The following is a 17,916-nucleotide window of genomic DNA, read 5'->3' as shown; positions in this document are numbered from 1 at the left end:
TCTTCCCAATAAACCCATCTACTTTGAATCTAAGTGATGGGCAATCTGTTCACACACGTACTTTCTTTTTCTTCATTTCTTTCTCTTCCTCTCCCTTGTGTGTGCTCTCCTCCCAACCTTTTACCTGTGTAAATTGGTTACCACAGAGCCTTATTCTTAAAGATCCAGCTATGAAGGCTGTAACTCCACATCTCCCAAACCCAATTCATGGTGGCAAGGCAGTTGCGGTGGAATTGCCATTCCTGTTACACAAGGAGCAGAGCTTCCTCCTTAAAATGTCGAAGAAACAGGATGACAGTAGATTCACTAATGTTTGACAATTTTAATAGCTTCTTTTCCCCTCAAAGCCCAGTGACCTTTTGCATTCTATTCTTCTGTAGGTATTACGCCTCCTAACTTTCCCGTCAGGTGGGAAATCAATTCTAAGCCGAACGCTGAGGCACGTGCTTCCTCTCCTCTGCCTGCGGCGGTGTGCAGAGCTGGTGCCAGTGCAGGCTGCCTCGAAGAGGGCCCACCGAAGTAGCACATCATTAATCACAGCCCTGTACTCTTCTCAGAGGTATAATGAGGGTAACTTCTATGAAATCATCAAGGGCAATATGACCATAATATACTTGCCCAATTTCTTGATTCTTAGTTTACAAACAGAAGTTCTATAAGATTCTTGACATTTCTTAGTCTTACTGGGTTGCGTACTTGAAGTGGACTTTTGTGAACAGGACCATGGTATTTCAGGGCTTGAGATCACCTTTCATCACCACCAGCAGACCAGCAGTATCTCTATTATTTTTGACCTAGTCCATGCTCTTCTTCTCTTCCTCAAATGTTTCCTTTCCCCCTCTTCCTCCCTTTCTCTCTCTCTCTGTCTCTTTCTTCCTTTCACACCTGTGAAAAATAGGCTATCATAGAGCCTACTCCATCCTTCTATCCTTCTTCCCCATCCTCTCTCTCAGTCTATGGGTATCATTGTATTTATTATTTGAAAAATATCATTAGCACAGTCCTTTTTCTGGGTGGGATAACAAGAGAAGAAAATTTGCATACTTTCATGCAAATTTATAGTTGCTCACTTTCTCTAACTAATCCAATTATCCCATTTTCTCTTTTCCAATCCCTACAAAACCTCTTGTTAAGTGTATGTTGTTCTGCTTAATCAGCTCACCTTAGATTTGTCGGAATCTCAAATTCATAGTTGAGGCTCTTTTCCCCCCTATGTATGGAATCCCTAACGTCAAGAACGAAACAGGTAAGTACATTTCTTAATAAATATCTTCTCAAGTGTTCTGAGATATCGATGTCTCTAGCTTAAGTAAAGAGCACTGATGTTTGGTCTTTGGAGACAAGTCAACAGGGATATGGATTTTAAACTTCATAATGATGCAGCATTTGTGGCATAGCTGTATCCCATCACACGTACAGACTGAAGTCAACGGGAGTTATGAATGAGAAACTGAAGGCCGAATTTAGAATAGTTTGTGGTGTTTTTTTTAAATAAGTGGATTGGATCTTGAGCAGTTGTAAAACGGCTCTAATACTACGTTTTGAGGGAACTATCACTTAAATTGATTTTTCTCCTACAAACTTTTCTCTTGAAGGCTCATCTAAACTGAATAAAGCAAGATGGAGACATTTATCCTGGTCATAGTATTTCTCAACTTTCCAATTCAGCCTGTGCAGAAAAACAACAACAACAACAACAAAAAACAAATTCCTAGTGGCTTATTATTTCAAAATAATAAATTTGTTGGACTTTCTCTTTTAGTCCGAATGAACTGTCTACCCCAGCACATGCTATCACTTTTGTTTGTTTTACTTATTCTGATAAACATTTTCCTATTCTAAGTGTCATCATTTCCCCTGATCTCACCCATCGTACCTCTGTTTCTCAGGAGGCATTTGACTCTGTGCTCATAGCTGCCGGACCAACAAGGTAGGGGGTCAGGTATCTGACTACAACATGCCGCTCAAGGGAAAGGCTCTAAGGTGGGCTTTCTTATTAATACCAATAATTTAAAATCACTTGTCCTTCCTTAGTCTGCCTTGAGGACCTTCTTTGGTCTTCAGCAGAAGCAGCTTGGGTCCTCTCTCTCACCATCCCATCTCTCTTCCAAAAATATATCAGACAAGTAATGTTTCCTGCTGTCATATGGAAACCTTTCTGCAACGTTTTTCCTCCCTTAGATTTTAGATTATGTTTTAATCATTCATTCCACTCTTCCTCTTGTGTTGTTAAAAATACACTTTCTTTTTACAGCCTCTCCCTTCTCCCAGCACCTTATCCATCCTCACTGAATATTTCTCCCTCAATCACTCCCATCACTGCCATTTTTTAAGTGTCATCCACTTTCCATGATCTTACACCATCTCTACTCCTTAAAGAGACCATCCCCAAAGAGATGTTTGTTCTTTGAATAGTCTTACAGTTTAACCAACCAGGAAAAAAAGAAAAAAAAAACAACTAAACTAAGAAAACAAACAAAAAAACAAGGCAGTTATCAAAAGCACACCAGGGAATAGAGAGGAGAGGTATTCACTTGTAAATCTCATTTTACGCAGAGGGATTGTGAACCTGTGTTTTTGTTTCGGTGGCTATACACTGATTTTTGTTTAAGTTTACCTTTAAAAGATATGGGAATGATTTTCGAGTTTTCCACAGGAGAACTCCGTCGACTTGGTCTCCCAGGCAGCTCCCCGCTTTGGCATACTTACTGAAAAGTACGAGGCTGGCGTTGGTGACCCCCAGATTGTTGGCAGCGACGCAGGTGTAGTTGCCATAGTGCTCTTCAGTGACGTTGGTCACCGTCAGGGAGGACTGGCCCTCCGTGCTCTTAATCTCAAGGCCATTGGCATTGTTTATCCTAAGGGTTCAAAGACAGCAGAGTAAAGAGAAACACTGATGAAGACTTGGTATAGTAATTTCTTTTTCATCATTATATTGGCGAAAAAGGAGAGAAAGGAAGTAGGCAGAGCTTGTTGTTACTGCTCAATTCCTCATTTTAATCATGCAATCCCGTAGTATCAGAATCAAAGTCCATTGATGGAGAAGACTCGGGAATGGATGAGTTTCATCAGGCTTTGGTTTCTGCTCTAGGAGAGAAAGACACGCAGGTGGACACTACCCCCGAACCACCTGCCTCACCCTATGTACATAACCTGAGTGCTTTGGGGTTCAGTTTAAGAGCGACAGCCCCGGGGCTTCCCTGTTGGCGCAGTGGTTGAGAGTCTGCCTGCCGATGCAGAGGACACGGGTTCGCGCCCCGGTCCGGGAGGATCCCACATGCCGCGGAGCAGCTGGGCCCGTAAGCCATGGCCGCTGAGGCTGCGTGTCCGGAGCCTGTGCCCCGCAACAGGAGAGGCCACACCAGTGAAAGGCCCGCGTACCGCAGAACAACAACAAAAAGAGCTACAGCCCCAAAGCACTTGGTAAAAAACCTTGGAAAATAAAGAGTCTAATCGGATAGGCCTACCTAATTACAGCCGGACTTGGCTTTGTCATTAGGGCTTCTGGTTTCCCTTGCTGAGCAGGGGAGACCTGGCGGAGCAGTGGAGGTGCAGCAGGTTTGGCACATACCTGGTGTCGTCCCGGTACCACTCAAAGTCAGGTGCAGGCACTGCCGAGGCCTCACATTTGAGAGAAGCTTTCCGCCCGGTGGTGGCTTCGTTGCTCTTGGATTCCGTGATAGTGGGAGGATCTGTAGGAAGGACAGATACACAGTTTACATGAACTTTGGACGGTGCTCCAGAATTTCCACACAAGAAGGAATGAGGAAGGACAATCTGATTGCAGAGAGGCAGGACAGGAATGGTCTTAAAGCTCCATGTACAAGAATTATGTGATCCACTGAATGGCACGGATCACTAGAAAACTAAATAGAAATAAGAGATTCATGAAACTGTAGACTTGGTTTACTTAAATGGGACACTTAACGGGGCTTTATGGAAATGAAACCTAGGATATCTTTTTCCCTCTTCCAAGAGACCATTCGTTATTCCAATCATAGGTTATAATGCTTGCATAGTTTTATTGCTTTTCATAAATTGAGTGGTAATACTAAAGGACTTGGGATTTTAAGTGTATAATTTGAGCACTTTTCTTTTTCACCATCATCGTTATCATTATTATTGTTACCTTTGGAGATGGCAGTAAGAAAGCTGATGAAAATAATAGAGCACCACAGTCCTCTCAGCCAGGCTTAGCCTGATATTGTTGCAGCAATCCAGGAAAACAAACTAATGTCAGATGATTGCTATACTTTTTTCCCTCCTCTGTGCTCCCTTACTGCTATGACCCAGGTCAATTTTGCTTTTATGTGTGAGGGTGCAGTTTGAAGTCTATCGTGGTGCATAAACACCTTCCTGGGGTACCAGTCTTCTGCTCTCTCTGGTCGTTGTGCACTTGATTTTTTTTCTGCTTAGGACTGAGTCTATAAAACTGTAATGGGCTTGAAATGAGCTCAGAAACACATTCTAATTTGCCATGATTCTTTCAAACAATCCCATGGAAAGTGGAACAAGTGTTTACAGGTCCACAGGACTGAGCGACGATGGTAAACTTGAGCTTTGGGCTTGATGATGCTGTGTCTGTGCAGGTTATGGTCCCTCAAGGAGAAAAAGACTTCTGTCCAAAGGTTATTTGCCAGAAAACAGCAACTTGGCTGTGTGTACATGGACACAATAGACCCAAACCATCTGTTTATATTTTATAAAGGAAAAAGCTTATTTAGGTAAATTAGTGAAGTGAACTCTAATATACGAAATTCATTGACATCTCGGCTCTTCAGCACCTGGTTCAGCTCACTTATTTTTGGGTTTTTGTCTTCATATTCAAAAGCTATTTTCCAAGTTTTCTACCTGTAGAAGACCTGGATCCTCCTAGTTAAAAAGGATGTACAAAAGCGTCATCAGGTTCGTCTGCAATTTTCTCCCCCATTTAATTTTCACATCAGCTTGGACATCTTTAAATCACTGTCCCAGAGAAGGGGAGTTAGGGTACATTTGGATACCACCACCAGCCCGTGTGTAAACATGAGCCAGAGTGGGTGGCTGTTCTGCTTTAGACTTAGCTGCTCATTTTTGTTTAGACGGAAAAAGGCAACAAGATGAGTGGAAAGAACCCTCGACTGGAAACTAGGAGCGCTGGAATTTAGGTTCTGTTTGGTTGTGTGGACTTCCCATCACACACTTTATCTTTCTGAGCCTTGCTTTTATTATCTGTAAAATGAAGGCACCACACATTAACGATCTATATAGCATCCCTTCCAACTTAAAAAATACCAATTCTAGGGGACTTTCCTGGCAGTCCAGTGGGTAAGACTCTGTGCTTCCACTGCAGGGGGCACGGGTTCATTCCCTGGTCAGGGAAGTAAGATCCCGCATGCCTCACGGCGTGGCCACCCCCCGCAAAAAACCCCCACACCAAACCAATTCTAGTCAAAATGGCCCATTCTTCACAAATGGGCAGTTGGTAGCATTAGGACCCAAGTGTATTTTTATACCCATAACTCCTTTAGCCCTTAACCCTTAAATTGCTAAATTCAAAATTGTAACTCATTTATCTAATACATGGGTTGGGAGTCAGGACTAGAAGACAGAAACAGCACACCATAGGTCTGATTTTGACTATTAACCAGAATTGTGGCCTGGACAAGTGTCTGTACCAGTTTGAGCTTTTTCTTTCTCATCCTTTAAAAGAAGAAGTTAGCTTAAAATGATCACCAAGTTTCCATTTTAAATCCTTTCATTCTATGATTGGTTATATAGATCATTAGAGCACATTAGTTCAATGGTTAATGCAATGATTAGTGGTAGTGGTGTGGATGGGGGAGCTATTTGTATAGAGATGGGGTATGGAGTAGAGGTTAAGAACTTGGATTTAAAGTTTGATAGACCTGAGCTCAAATCCAGTCTATGTCCTTCACTATCATTCATCATTAGAGAGCTCAGTACTTCGTCTAGAGTCACAGTGTCTCAATTTCCTCATCTATAAAATGCTGGAACCAGAGTCAGGGAGGTCCGTTTGGAGACTGCTGAAGGAACCCAGAGATAGCCTGCACTAGGTCTTTGATAAAGGGGCTGGAAGGGAATGAACAGATTTGAGATTGAGAGATATGAGCCTCAGAATTGACAAGATTAGATGTGAACAGTGAGGGAAAGAAGGAGGAGTGTCAAGGATCACACCCATGTTTCCAGCGTGGGCATCTAAGTGATGCCATCCACTGAATAAATGTTCGTTTCCCGTCTTCACCTCTTCACTGTATTAGGCTAGGCTCTTAAACTGCCAATGACTCTACCATCTGTAGCACGTTGGCCAGAGGGACGATCTTGCTTGTGATTCAATTGGTTTGTTCAATTTGTAAAATGAATTTTAAACAGTGTTTGTGAGTTTCTGGAGCCGCATGCTTCAGACTGACAAATCCTTAATGATAACCACCACTTTTCTAAACCAGGTCCAATCTGGGCCAGACTCCACATTTTCCATCACCTCTACCTCTGGGGCTCATAGTTGGGGCACTTCAACATAATAATCCATGGTGGCGGTCTTCTAGCCCTTCCGCCATGGGACCAGGAACACAAGTCCCAGCTGTACAGTTTTATGGGTGAGTCCTTCCTCACTCTAGATGCTTCCTTCTATGTGGTGGGAGCTTATTTATTAAACCTCCTCGCTCTGGAACCCAGGGGGTGATTTTTCTAACTGAAAAATTAGGGAAGAGCAAACTCGGTTTGTTTGCTCCACCTCTCCCCTTTCTTCCTGCTGGGACCAAACCTCTGTCAGGGAGCAGAGGTTCTCCTCTGCTTCTCCACACTGATGTCTTACGTGGGCTCTTTCCTTCCTGCTCTCATGTGGGCAGGCCTGTCTCCGTCCAGGGCTGCCATGATTGGGAAGGTAGGTTGGCCACACTAAGCTGCTACCTCTAACCATCTTGATCTCTAACAATGGGGGCAACTGGGCCTCGTGTATGTCTCCTTTACTTATTTCTCATTTTGTTCAGAACCTGAATAACTAAGTAGTATTATTTATTAGCGCCTCAGAGATGACAGCATGGGAAGGATGACAGTGAGCTAGGGTTGAACACTTTCAAACGCATTGATCTTGGGGCAGGATGACACTGGTCAATTACAAAGACCAAACACTTGCTCCTTTCCTTGAAAATCTGGGAAGTTTCTTGTACCAAGGTATAGTCACAGATAATGATAAATGTATGAAGCGTTCATTATTTCCAGTATTTCTCAAATGACACAGTGGTGCAGGTCTGTCCCACAGCTTATTGGAATGAACATTTCAAAATTCATTTGTAATGAATTCTGCATAGGTGAGGCTAAGAAAAGTTATTATAAATCATATTGTGGCATGCCTAGTCGAGTTAAAATAATAGATGTCCTTGCTCAGAATATGGTTATAATTAAAATGTGGCTTAATAAAAATGCTATACAGAGGTCCATTGTTATTCTTTACGTGACTTTGCAATAGCTTACAATTGTCAGAGGACTCTCCCAGTTCTTATTACTTCAAAATTCTGGGTTCTGAAAATATTAAGGGCTTTCTTCTTATATCACCAATAATAAGACTCTTTCAATTAGAATGAATAGGATAACAATGACAGTGGCCTAGCAAACAGAATATCATTCATTTAATCTTCCTAATGTTTGGAATAATAGTGTAAAGGAAAAAATTCTTAATAAAAGATTCAATATATAGACATTTACCATGTGTCAGCACTCTACTAGGCTTTATTTATTCTTTTCATCCAAATGGTAACCCTAGGAAACAAGGATTATTAACCCCATATTATGAATGAGAAGACAGATTTGCAGAGGGTTAGTAAATTGTGCAAATTCACACAGCCAGCATTTGACGGAGTCTATATTGGAACCCATGTTCTGAAGCCCATGCTCTGAATCTCCCTGTGTTTCCATTTGAGTGAGTTCCTTTAGAGAGAAATTAATTCCTAATAAGGGAAAACAACGTTTAGGGGAGTATGCTGGTAGTTTAAAAGGCAAATGTTACGTAGTTCTGCTATTAAAAGGTACCCAAGATGGCACAACGTGCACTGGCACAGTGGACATGAGCCCATATTAGAAATCAGGAGATGTGGGCTCAGTTTTTGCCTGTGCCACTTACGTTGTCACCTCTTGAAGGTGACGTGTTAACTTCTTGAAGTCCCTCACCTTTGAATGTAGGTGATAAGGCCTTGCCTACCTGTCTCACGGGTTTGATATAAAGATCAAATGAAATCTCATATATCAGAGCACATTTAACACCTGAAGTGATTACATTTATTATTTTTATTACTATTACTCACATGGTATCTTGGAAGGAAAGAGGGCTTTGGGATTAGACCTGGACAGAGTTTCAACTCTCCCACTCACAGGTTCTTTGATTTTGTGGCAGAGAATGCTTACATTCTCTGAGCTTTGTTTTTGTCCTCTGCACGGAGATGATTTGATTATCTCCTGGGTTCGTGTGTGATGGTGGACCGACGGGGTGGAGGCAGAGAACACAGGCAATAAGAAAGGCATTGTATCCAGAGAATTTAAAAACAATAATAAACCTAACTAAAAGTTGTCTTTTAAAAAAATGTCACCATGTACCAGCAATACTAAACCAAACATACCAAACGATGTTAGTGATAAAGTAAATACTCCTCCTACTGGGGCAGGCTGGGCCCCATATGCCTCTTTCCTTGGTTGGCCACTGTTGGTGTGATGATTATGGTGAATCATACAAAATTTCTAATAGAGTCTTGGTACTATGGAGATACTCAGAAAATGATGGTTCTTGTACACATTGCAAAGTTATACTAGCAAATGGCAGTACTCTGGATTCTTATTGAATAGTTCCTCTGATGATCTCATAATAGATTCATAAACATTAGCATGTGTCTTTATTGATATTATCAATAAAGATGTAAGAGTAAACTAAAGGTTGGCATGGAGAATGGAGAGGTGTAGTCATGAATAGTTAGAGAACGTAGCCAGTTTGGTTCCATATTGAGCCATTATTTTCCTCAAGGTGATTTTGGAATCAAAGTACTCAAAAGTCCAGTTAAAATACAGTAATATTATCTGGAGACGACAGATGTCTCCAGTCCCAACTGTGGAATCTATGGTAGGTAACCTCTGCTTCCTCTAAATAAATGGCTCTCAAATGTAAGGGCAAGCTTTAGAAATGCCAGAGTCCCATGTCCCCCAGCATATATGTTGGGTTGGTTAGCTCTGGACACCAGGGTGGGGGCAGAGCTGAGTTGAAAGGGAGATGAGAAGAGGAAAACAAGTAATAAAGCGTGACAATGTGAACCTAGTTGGAGAGAGAGCTGTGGGAAAGCTGAAGGCAGAAATATTAGCTGGTCAGTGGGGTTTGGGGGCAGGCTTGAGAGCTGGGGGCAGCTTTTGAGGAGAATTTCTCCAGGAATAGGAAAAGTGTCCAGTATAAGAAGAGTCCAAATAAAATTAAGTCCTCACTAACTGAACACTTACTATGCACTAGACATTATGCTTGGGATACTGGGCACTAGAATGAGACAAACCCAGAAGTAGCTACTTTTAATGCACTGTGAGAACTGATATTGAGGGATTACACCTAGAACCTGTAAATGAAAGGAAACTTGCCCCTAGGGCTGGAATCTGAAAGAAATTAGCAACTATCCTGTAAGATACAAGAAAACAGAAGTCCTGCCTATTGTACAAAATTTTACTAAGCTTATTTAGTTGAGGAGATTTCGGGTCAATAATTTAGCTTCTGTAAGCTCCAGGACATCCTACCACTTAGAAAATAGATTTTTCATGTCAAATGGTTATGCACAGTACTGTAGACCAACTGTGGAGAAGGATTACCCAAGAGAAATAAAAAGGAGAGACTGCAGAATCCAGCTTGCAAGCTAAACAGGAAGAACTGTTCTGTCTCTCTTGTTTACTGCTCTAGCTTCTCAGTGCCCTGGGACAAATATCTGTCAGCAAATGAGTAAATGAGTCAATGAGATGCTAGCAGGAGAAAATAACCAGCACTGGGATTTTTTTTTTTTTTTTTAGTGGTATTGTGGATCTGTTCATTATGATAATCTATTCAGCCATTAATTATCTTAGCCATCCTGATCCCCTGACCTAATTCCAAACCTTGTGTCTTGAAAAGGAAGAGGAATCAGCTTAAATAATGGGGCATTTTCATAGCAGGCAGGCTTATATGAAGTGACAAACTGGAAATTTCTCAGTTTGCATGAGCTTTGCTGGCCAGACCTGGTTCTATAATTTAATCTTGGAGACTACATCTACTTGATACAACTACATTTAAGTAGGGTGAATTGTTTGAATAGGACAACAGGTGCAATGGCTAGTTGTTTTAATATAATAGAAACAAAGCTTATGAAGTGTTGATAAAAAGGTGATTCCAAAGGGCATTGATTTAGAACATGCTTCCTGATTTGTGGCATACATCAATTTGCAAAGTTTGGAGAAATGTTACAAGAGCAGAGTTTATCTGTTAGTCTTTCACCTATTCATTCAGTAAACATTTACTGAGCAATTTTTACAAGGTCAGGTATGTGCTAGATGCTGCTGGTTAGGACAGACTGTCTGACTAAGCTCATTAGAGTTTTCTATGTAATTTGTTATGACGTCATTTTAGAATCTTGAGTCTCTGTCCATATTCTTCTGTGGTTCACTCATCGTGAGGAAAAGCTCACATTTTTATAAAAGGCTTTTCTTGAAAATTATCAGTATTTTCTTCTGTTCTAAGTTACACTTTGGGGACAGTCAAGAAGGAGCAATGTCAGAATAATTGTGCTAATAATAATAGGACCCAGGCGGCTGGCTTTGATCTTGGGAACCATCTGCAATGCGGACCGCTTTGATGTCTCACACAATGGAAGCATAAATATTTTCTATGTACTCCATGATTGGACTTTCAGAAATCTAATGAAGATTAAGGTCGATTAAGAGAAAATAAAATCTTAACTCCGGAAGTCAGAGAAGAGGTGGTAGATGATGGCATGGCTGTGTGTACATAAAAAAAAAGCTAACTAACCTAATTATAAACTTATATAAACACCGAGGGAAATTGCCTTTCATGTGAAAAAAAGGTCCTAAAGCATTTTATAACACTGGGATCATTAATGTGTCTTTGAAACACACCCAGAACTGGAAAAGAATAGTAATACTGGCATTTCAAAACCCTATTACTTAAAAAATCGCACTTCAGGATAAAAGCACTTCGGATCTCATCAAATGCATCCCCTTGTTCTTGGAAATGAGTGCCATAAATGCTACAGCAGAATCCTATCTGTTAGATTCTTCTAGGTTGGGTGTGAAGGGGATTTCGCTTTCTGTTTCAGAAGGCTGCCAGGCTGGAGCAAGACCACAGGAAATAGTGCAGTCCAGCATTGACCGGGTCACTTAAGACAGGTTTCCTCAGCTCTTTGTGCCTCAGTTTCCAAATTTTTAAAGTCAGGCTAAAGATGATCTCATGAGTTTACTGTGAGGATTAAATGACAAATGTAAATCCCTTAATCAGTGCTGCACATAGTAGGTACGAAGAATTGAAAACTTCTCTTTCTCTTTCTCCTGAGAGCATGGGCTTTAGAATCAAACAGGCTGGAGTGTGCATCCCTTTTCTTACTCTTGCTTTCTGTGTCATTTTGGAAAGGCAATTATACCTCCTAGGGCTCTAGTGTTTCAAACTTTAAAATGGACTCAATTATATCTACCTTGCTAGGGACTTTATACAGTATCACTGGCACACAGTTTAACTACATGGAAGGCTTAAAATAATGGAAAGTAACTTACAACCATCAAAAGCATATTTTCAAACATGGGTTAAGATGTATGTGCATGTGTGTCTGTGCGCCTTTGTGCATGTGTGTCTGTATGTTATATGTGCACACGTGAGTATATGTATATGTGTGGAGTGTGTATTTGTGTGTGTATTTGTGTTAAACACACAGGAAGGAAGAACTGTCAGGACATCCTTTTATCCCTGTCACTAGCCACAATGATGTGATCTGGAACTTGAATCTGAATGATGTGGACAGTCACTCCTCACTGAACAAGGTAAATGAATTCTCTTTATTCCTTTGCTGGGTGACACATCACATGGATCCGCCCCCGCCCCCCATCCTTTTGAACTACATCTAAGGATCCTTTCATCTGAGAAGTTCAAAGTTTGCCCACTTACCGATGTATCTTAGTGAAATCTTCCTTTCTAATGCCCATACTTTGGGACAAATAGATAACCAATATTAACTTATCAGGTATCCCTCGTAGCCACCGGGGACACATGGTATCTGACCACAGTGGCTTAAATTTGTTCCCAAGGCCAATTAGTTCAATAGCGGAGGATAAAATATGGTCTTGAATTATTCTCTTCTGACAAACAACACATTAAGGTGGAAATTCCAGTTAAAGCAGTTATGAGTTGTTGTTTTTTTCCAAAGTGGTATGACCTTGGTCTCCACAAAGACTAGAAGAGTGATTGCCTAAAGTGCTAGTGCGGTCTGATCGTGTTTTCTTAATTCTGTAGTCTAAGTAAAAGGCAGAGCGTATTGTTAAATGCATTATAGGTTATATTTAGAGTTGGTACAGTGGATTTATCAAATTCAAGGGCCAAGTCCTGCCCTTGGATACGTCCAGTGTACAAATGTGCATCCCTGACTAGAGGAGCATCTGCTTGAAATGCAATGTTCTTTTGATATAGGCTCTTTAGAGCTCGCTGGAGGTGGAGGTGGGCCCTGGGCACGTGGCACCTGCTGGCTCCTGCCATACTCACAGTTCACAGTGACCTTGACTTGTTTGACATCCGCCGAGGAGACCTCATTGGCAGCTTTGCACTCGTATTTGCCTGACTGCTCCCTGGTGATGCCGAGGATCTCCAGATATTCTTCTTCTCCTTCAAATTCTCTTCCTGTAAAACAGAGGTTTGCATGATTTTTTTTTTTTAAGTTTAAAATATGCAGGAGATCCCCTCTTTTTTTCTTTTGAGAAGCAATAGAACCACATGGCTTTTCAATAATTTGACAATGTTCTTTGTCCGAGGTCAGGTTCTATAGAAGCAGACTCCAAGACAAGAAGTCATTTGAAGATGATTAAGGAAGGAAATGTTCTCAGGAAAAACTGGTAGGGGAGTGGGAAAATGGGATCTGGCAGAGAAAGGAGCCAAGCTGGGGTGCAACATCAGGTCTCATCCCACAGATGGCGACTCAGCTCAATCCCTCAGGGAGATCTGGGCACAGCACAGGTCCCACTTCAAAGTTGTGTTGACCAAGAATCAAGAAGCTGGAGTGTTTATACATCACACTCATCCGTCACTGGCTAAAGGTTTAGAGCAAAGTGGGAGTCGCGGCGAGGGGCATGCAAGTTGTAGAGGGGTCAGAAGGGCAGTCATTGAAGTGCTGAATCATCGATTAGACCATGCTTCAAAGCACTCTTTCAACTAAAGTTGTTATTAGGACACGTGGCTTCCCTTCGAGAAACTGTCACTCTTCTCCCCTAGATTATGTGGAGTTCTCTTCACGAAGGTCATGTTCGAAACCCTGTCTTACAGTTATGGTTTCCTTGTTCAGTGTCAAACTACATCACCAATGAGACTTTCAGGCCTTGGACCAGATCCAAGAGATTGTGTTGCTGATGGTGCATTTTGTCACGTGGGAGGGCTAGGGAGCTAAATATGATTGGCTTAACCACTTGGGATTAGGGGTCTGGAGGCCCTTTTTAGAAAGTTGCACAAAAATGTCTCCATTTTCATAAAGAAATGTCAAGATAGGCAGGCTTGTTTAATTCCCCTGATTAAAAAACTTTATTTCTGGAGAGAGAGAGAGAGAGAGAGAGAGAGAGAGAGAGAGAGAGAGGAAATGGAGGCATGGAGGTGGAGAGTCGGGGGAGAAAAAGGTGAAAGAGAAAGTGAAGAGGAAAGGGGACTGAGCAGGGAAGAGCTTGGCCAGAAAGGCCTATAGACATCAGCTAAATTCAACTTCCCTCATCCTCAAGTTACAAACCCCACTGCTGTGGGGTTAGGACAGAGCAGCTGGAAGGGTGCTAAATAACACAGTCCTGCCACCATGAAGAAAACTTGCTCCTGGTCATCCTACACTAAATGGTACCAATTAATAGCTCTGTTCGCATGCCACAAGCTGTTTTCCTTTTCTGGAAATTGCCTGATGGCCAAATCAACGTAACAGCCAGCCAGCACAGAGACAAATTCACTGCCTAAATATGTCAGCTCAGTCTGTTAACTAGGCTCCCAATAAAACTTAGGGCCTCTTTTTTTTTTTTTTTTTTTTTTGTGGTATGTGGGCCTCTCACTGTTGTGGCCTCTCCCACTGCGGAGCACAGGCTCCGGACGCGCAGGCTCAGTGGCCATGGCTCACGGGCCCAGCCACTCCGCGGCATGTGGGATCTTCCCGGACCGGGGCACGAACCCGTGTCCCCTGCATCAGCAGGCGGACTCTCAACCACTGCGCCACCAGGGAAGCCCGAACCTAGGGCCTCTTTGATAACATTCTGTAACGCAACTGTCAGGAATACTCCAAGCTTCAAGTCTTCTGTTAATTGTCACTAACAGTAGTTTGAGGAAACTCTGAAGTCCCAACAACAAAAAGGCAATAGTTATAATTACTTGGTTTGGAGTCCTGCACATTATCTAGCACATGCTTCTACTGAAAACTTTTTAGAATTAGCCTGTAAGGGTAGAGCTGCATATTACTTATAATAGGCCATCTTATTTCCTGCCTGTGTTTTCACCTTTTTTCTTCTCCACACTCAAGCGAGTAGTCAGACCCAACTTCTCATGCTACAGAAGTAGAATGTGGTAGGAAAGAAAACAGAAATCTTAGAAAGGGTAATAGTCCACTTTACTGGGTTAGCTGGGAAGACTTTGGACTTGGAGGAGAAAAAAAGATCTTTCCAGCATACTTGCAGCTATGAACTGAGAGTCATGCCAACGAAGTGATGCTAAGAATCTTCTAGTTAAATATAAATACCCTGAAGACAAATGGCAACATTGACAACTGCAGGCCAAAATAGGATAAAGCTCATTAAAAATCTGGAGTGCAAAGGTGGGATTTACAGTAAGACAGCATTATTGATTTTGAGAATAATGGTGGATTATGATGAAAAATGAGTAAAAGATGAGTTCAGAATGGTTTAGGATTTCTGCCCTGCCCTGCTTCTGCATCCATCAACTTTATTCCTAGGTAGGTACAGCGTTGTTAGTAGAAGAAAGGGAGAAGGAGTATAATCTTCTTAGAGATGGCTAATAACACTGAATTCTTTTCACGTCACATGAAATACCTAGAAATGCTGGGTAATGGATCCCTACCTTGCATTTTGAATTTCTGAAAGGTATAAACCAGTTCCAGGCATGGGAATGATGATTTTTTAGCAACAACCAAGGCCCTACCCATTTGGGAAGCTGGCACCTGTGACAGTAGACATTAAGATGAACTAGAGAAAATGAAGTAATATTTATTGGTTTTGGGACCTCGGATTCTTACATGAATACCAATGTAGGTATTCATCGTCTCATTTTTTCCCGATAACCAGATAATAAAACAAATCTTCGTGGGATGAATTTTCAATCTCATGTCTCTAGGAAGAATTTCCCCCAATACTACATGGGGATGAAGGGGGAGTTTTCCATTAAATGCCCCACCCATAAGGCAGAAAGGTCATTTTTGTTTCTCCCATGCTAGCTCTCCTGCACGCTGATGGCCACCTTTATCTCCAGCATACAATGTGCACAGTTGGTTCACTAAAGCAGGGGAGTTTCAAGATGCAAACCAAATAAAGGTAAAAGAAACTAGCCGGTCTTCCCTCATCCAACAATCTTGACAAAAATTTAAAATATTAAACAATACCTCTGGCCCCTTGTCATTCTTCCTTTATCTCTTGGACCCTTCATTTGAAACTCTTATCCTGGCACAAGAAGTGCCAAGAAGCTAGTCTATTTTTCTTGCCCCCACAGGAGACTTTACTCACAACACATTATCTCTCCTGGTTCACTTGAGCATTTCTCATTAATCCACAGTGATTTGAGAGGAAAGGGATACTTTTGGGCTGCTAGAAAGTCAAAGAACCAGACTATAAATTCCTCGGGGACTGTGTCTTGCAATATCCCCGTGCACAGCACAGAGTTTGGCACAGATTCATTACTCAACAAATGTTTGTTGAGTTAGCTGAACTGAACTAAGAAACACAAGCAAAAACTAGAGTCAGATTCAACACATCATCTAGCTTAAGAGAACCAAGTATTGAAAGGTACTTTCCGTACCTTCTGTTCTTTCTGTAATCGAAGCTGGCGTATAAAGCCACTCCCTTTTAATGATCCTAACAAAACACCCTTTTACTGGGGAAGGACGGGTGTGCTGAGTACTCTGCTGTGGAAATGCTGGGCGGGGCATCTCTGGCCATGCCCTGAGAATGTATCTGCTATGCAGATTTATTATTTCAGGAAAAGGTGTACAGACACCAGCAGAGCCCCAGGTGGAAATGGGCACAACGCCGTTCCTTTCATCTGATCAACTGCAGTTTCTTGTTTCAAGGCATGGAATACACCACGTTAATCTTGAGTCGCAGAATTTTTTTTTTTTTTTTTTTTTGCGGTACGCGGGCCTCTCACTGTTGTGGCCTCTCCCGTTGCGGAGCACAGGCTCCGGACGCGCAGGCTCAGCGGCCATGGCTCACGGGCCCAGCCGCTCCACGGCATGTGGAATCTTCCCGGACCGGGGCACGAACCCGTGTCCCCTGCATCGGCAGGTGGACGCCCAACCACTGTGCCACCAGGGAAGCCCCTGAGCCGCAGAATTTTAAAATGCATTCAGGTCCTCTTGCTCCTCTCCCTTGGCTCCCATGTATCTGTCCACATCAGGGCACCTGTTTGCCATTCTTTCAGTTCTCTCTGACTAGCTGTTCTCAACCCAGGGGTCCTGTCACCATCTCCCTATACTCTCTCAAGAGAAGACTTTTAGGCCAGAATCTGACATTCAACCTGTTGGTAAATTCTCTGGTGGCATAAAGCCGTATGGCTAACGTGGGCCCTTCTCTTGTTCCTATCTATTATTTTCTGCCCTTATTTAAATGTTTACCTGAAATGCAAATTTCAATATTTTGGTATTTTAAACATCTCAACCTGTTTCCACAAGCTTGCTCACGTCGCCGAGTGTTATATTTGTTCTGGGATCTAGTGTTTAGTTTAAATCTCCCTTTGCTTACTGTGCTTTTGTGTCTCCTGGCAATATTCAGCTACCAGGCTAAATAATTTCTCATCCTCCTAAGTGTATGCACGTTTCAAACTCTTCACATAATTAACATATCGCCTCTTAGCCACTGTTTACTCAAGTTCTACGTATTAGTTCTTTTAATATTTCTTCATAAGTCAGAAAGAAGGGCCTCGAGCTAGTGGCAAGAGGAAAGTGTTCTCTTCTGTGTTCCCTGATGTAGAGGCAAATCAGCCAGGAATAACGCCAATTAAAGTATGCCAGGTGCCACCTTCTGAGTACAGTGCCTTCAGAGGACCGTGCTTTGGTGAAATCTGTAGAGTTCACATCTAAGATGTCGATTTATTTAGATTTCCAAGGTTAACGAGGCATCTGGAAGCAAGCAGCCATTTGAAATTAAATACCTTTCCTTTGGGTCTCTCTCTCTCTTTCTCCCATTCTCTCCTTCTTCCTCCTCTCTCTCTCTCTCCCACTGCCGCCTCCTTCCCGCAACCACACGCATACATACTAACAGCTATTTATTTACATATAACCATTCACTCTAACTTTTAGGAAACAACATGTCAATTCACTAACACCCAAATATTTGCTCACTAAACACAGCAGGCTTATTCTTGAAAATTCTCCAGGGTATGACATCCAACACCGTATTTGGAATTAAAAAAAAAAAAAAAAGACTGCTACCCTAATAATCATTATGATATCTGTCTTTCTTTTC

The 17,916-nt window shown here is 42.0% G+C and overlaps 1 protein-coding gene across 4 annotated transcripts in view; it reads right to left on the bottom strand.

Annotated features, from left to right (window-relative positions):
- LSAMP (limbic system associated membrane protein) overlaps window positions 1–17,916 on the bottom strand; it is a 650,003-nt gene that overhangs the window by 32,509 nt on the left and 599,578 nt on the right. For 3 of the 4 annotated variants that reach the window (XM_079922993.1, XM_079922991.1, XM_079922990.1), the window contains exons 4-6: window positions 12,755–12,889; window positions 3,572–3,692; window positions 2,710–2,858 (exon numbers count right to left, since the gene is read on the bottom strand). In XM_079922993.1, the coding sequence (XP_079779119.1) occupies window positions 2,710–2,858; window positions 3,572–3,692; window positions 12,755–12,889 (405 nt within the window). Of the gene's footprint in view, window positions 1–742; window positions 1,670–2,709; window positions 2,859–3,571; window positions 3,693–12,754; window positions 12,890–17,916 lie in introns of those variants that run through there. The other variant, XM_079922992.1, reaches the window with a different exon arrangement.

This window comes from Stenella coeruleoalba (genome assembly GCF_951394435.1).
Source record: "Stenella coeruleoalba genome assembly, chromosome: 5".
Taxonomy (NCBI): domain Eukaryota; kingdom Metazoa; phylum Chordata; class Mammalia; order Artiodactyla; family Delphinidae; genus Stenella; species Stenella coeruleoalba.
This window is presented reverse-complemented; position numbering and strand designations above follow the sequence as displayed.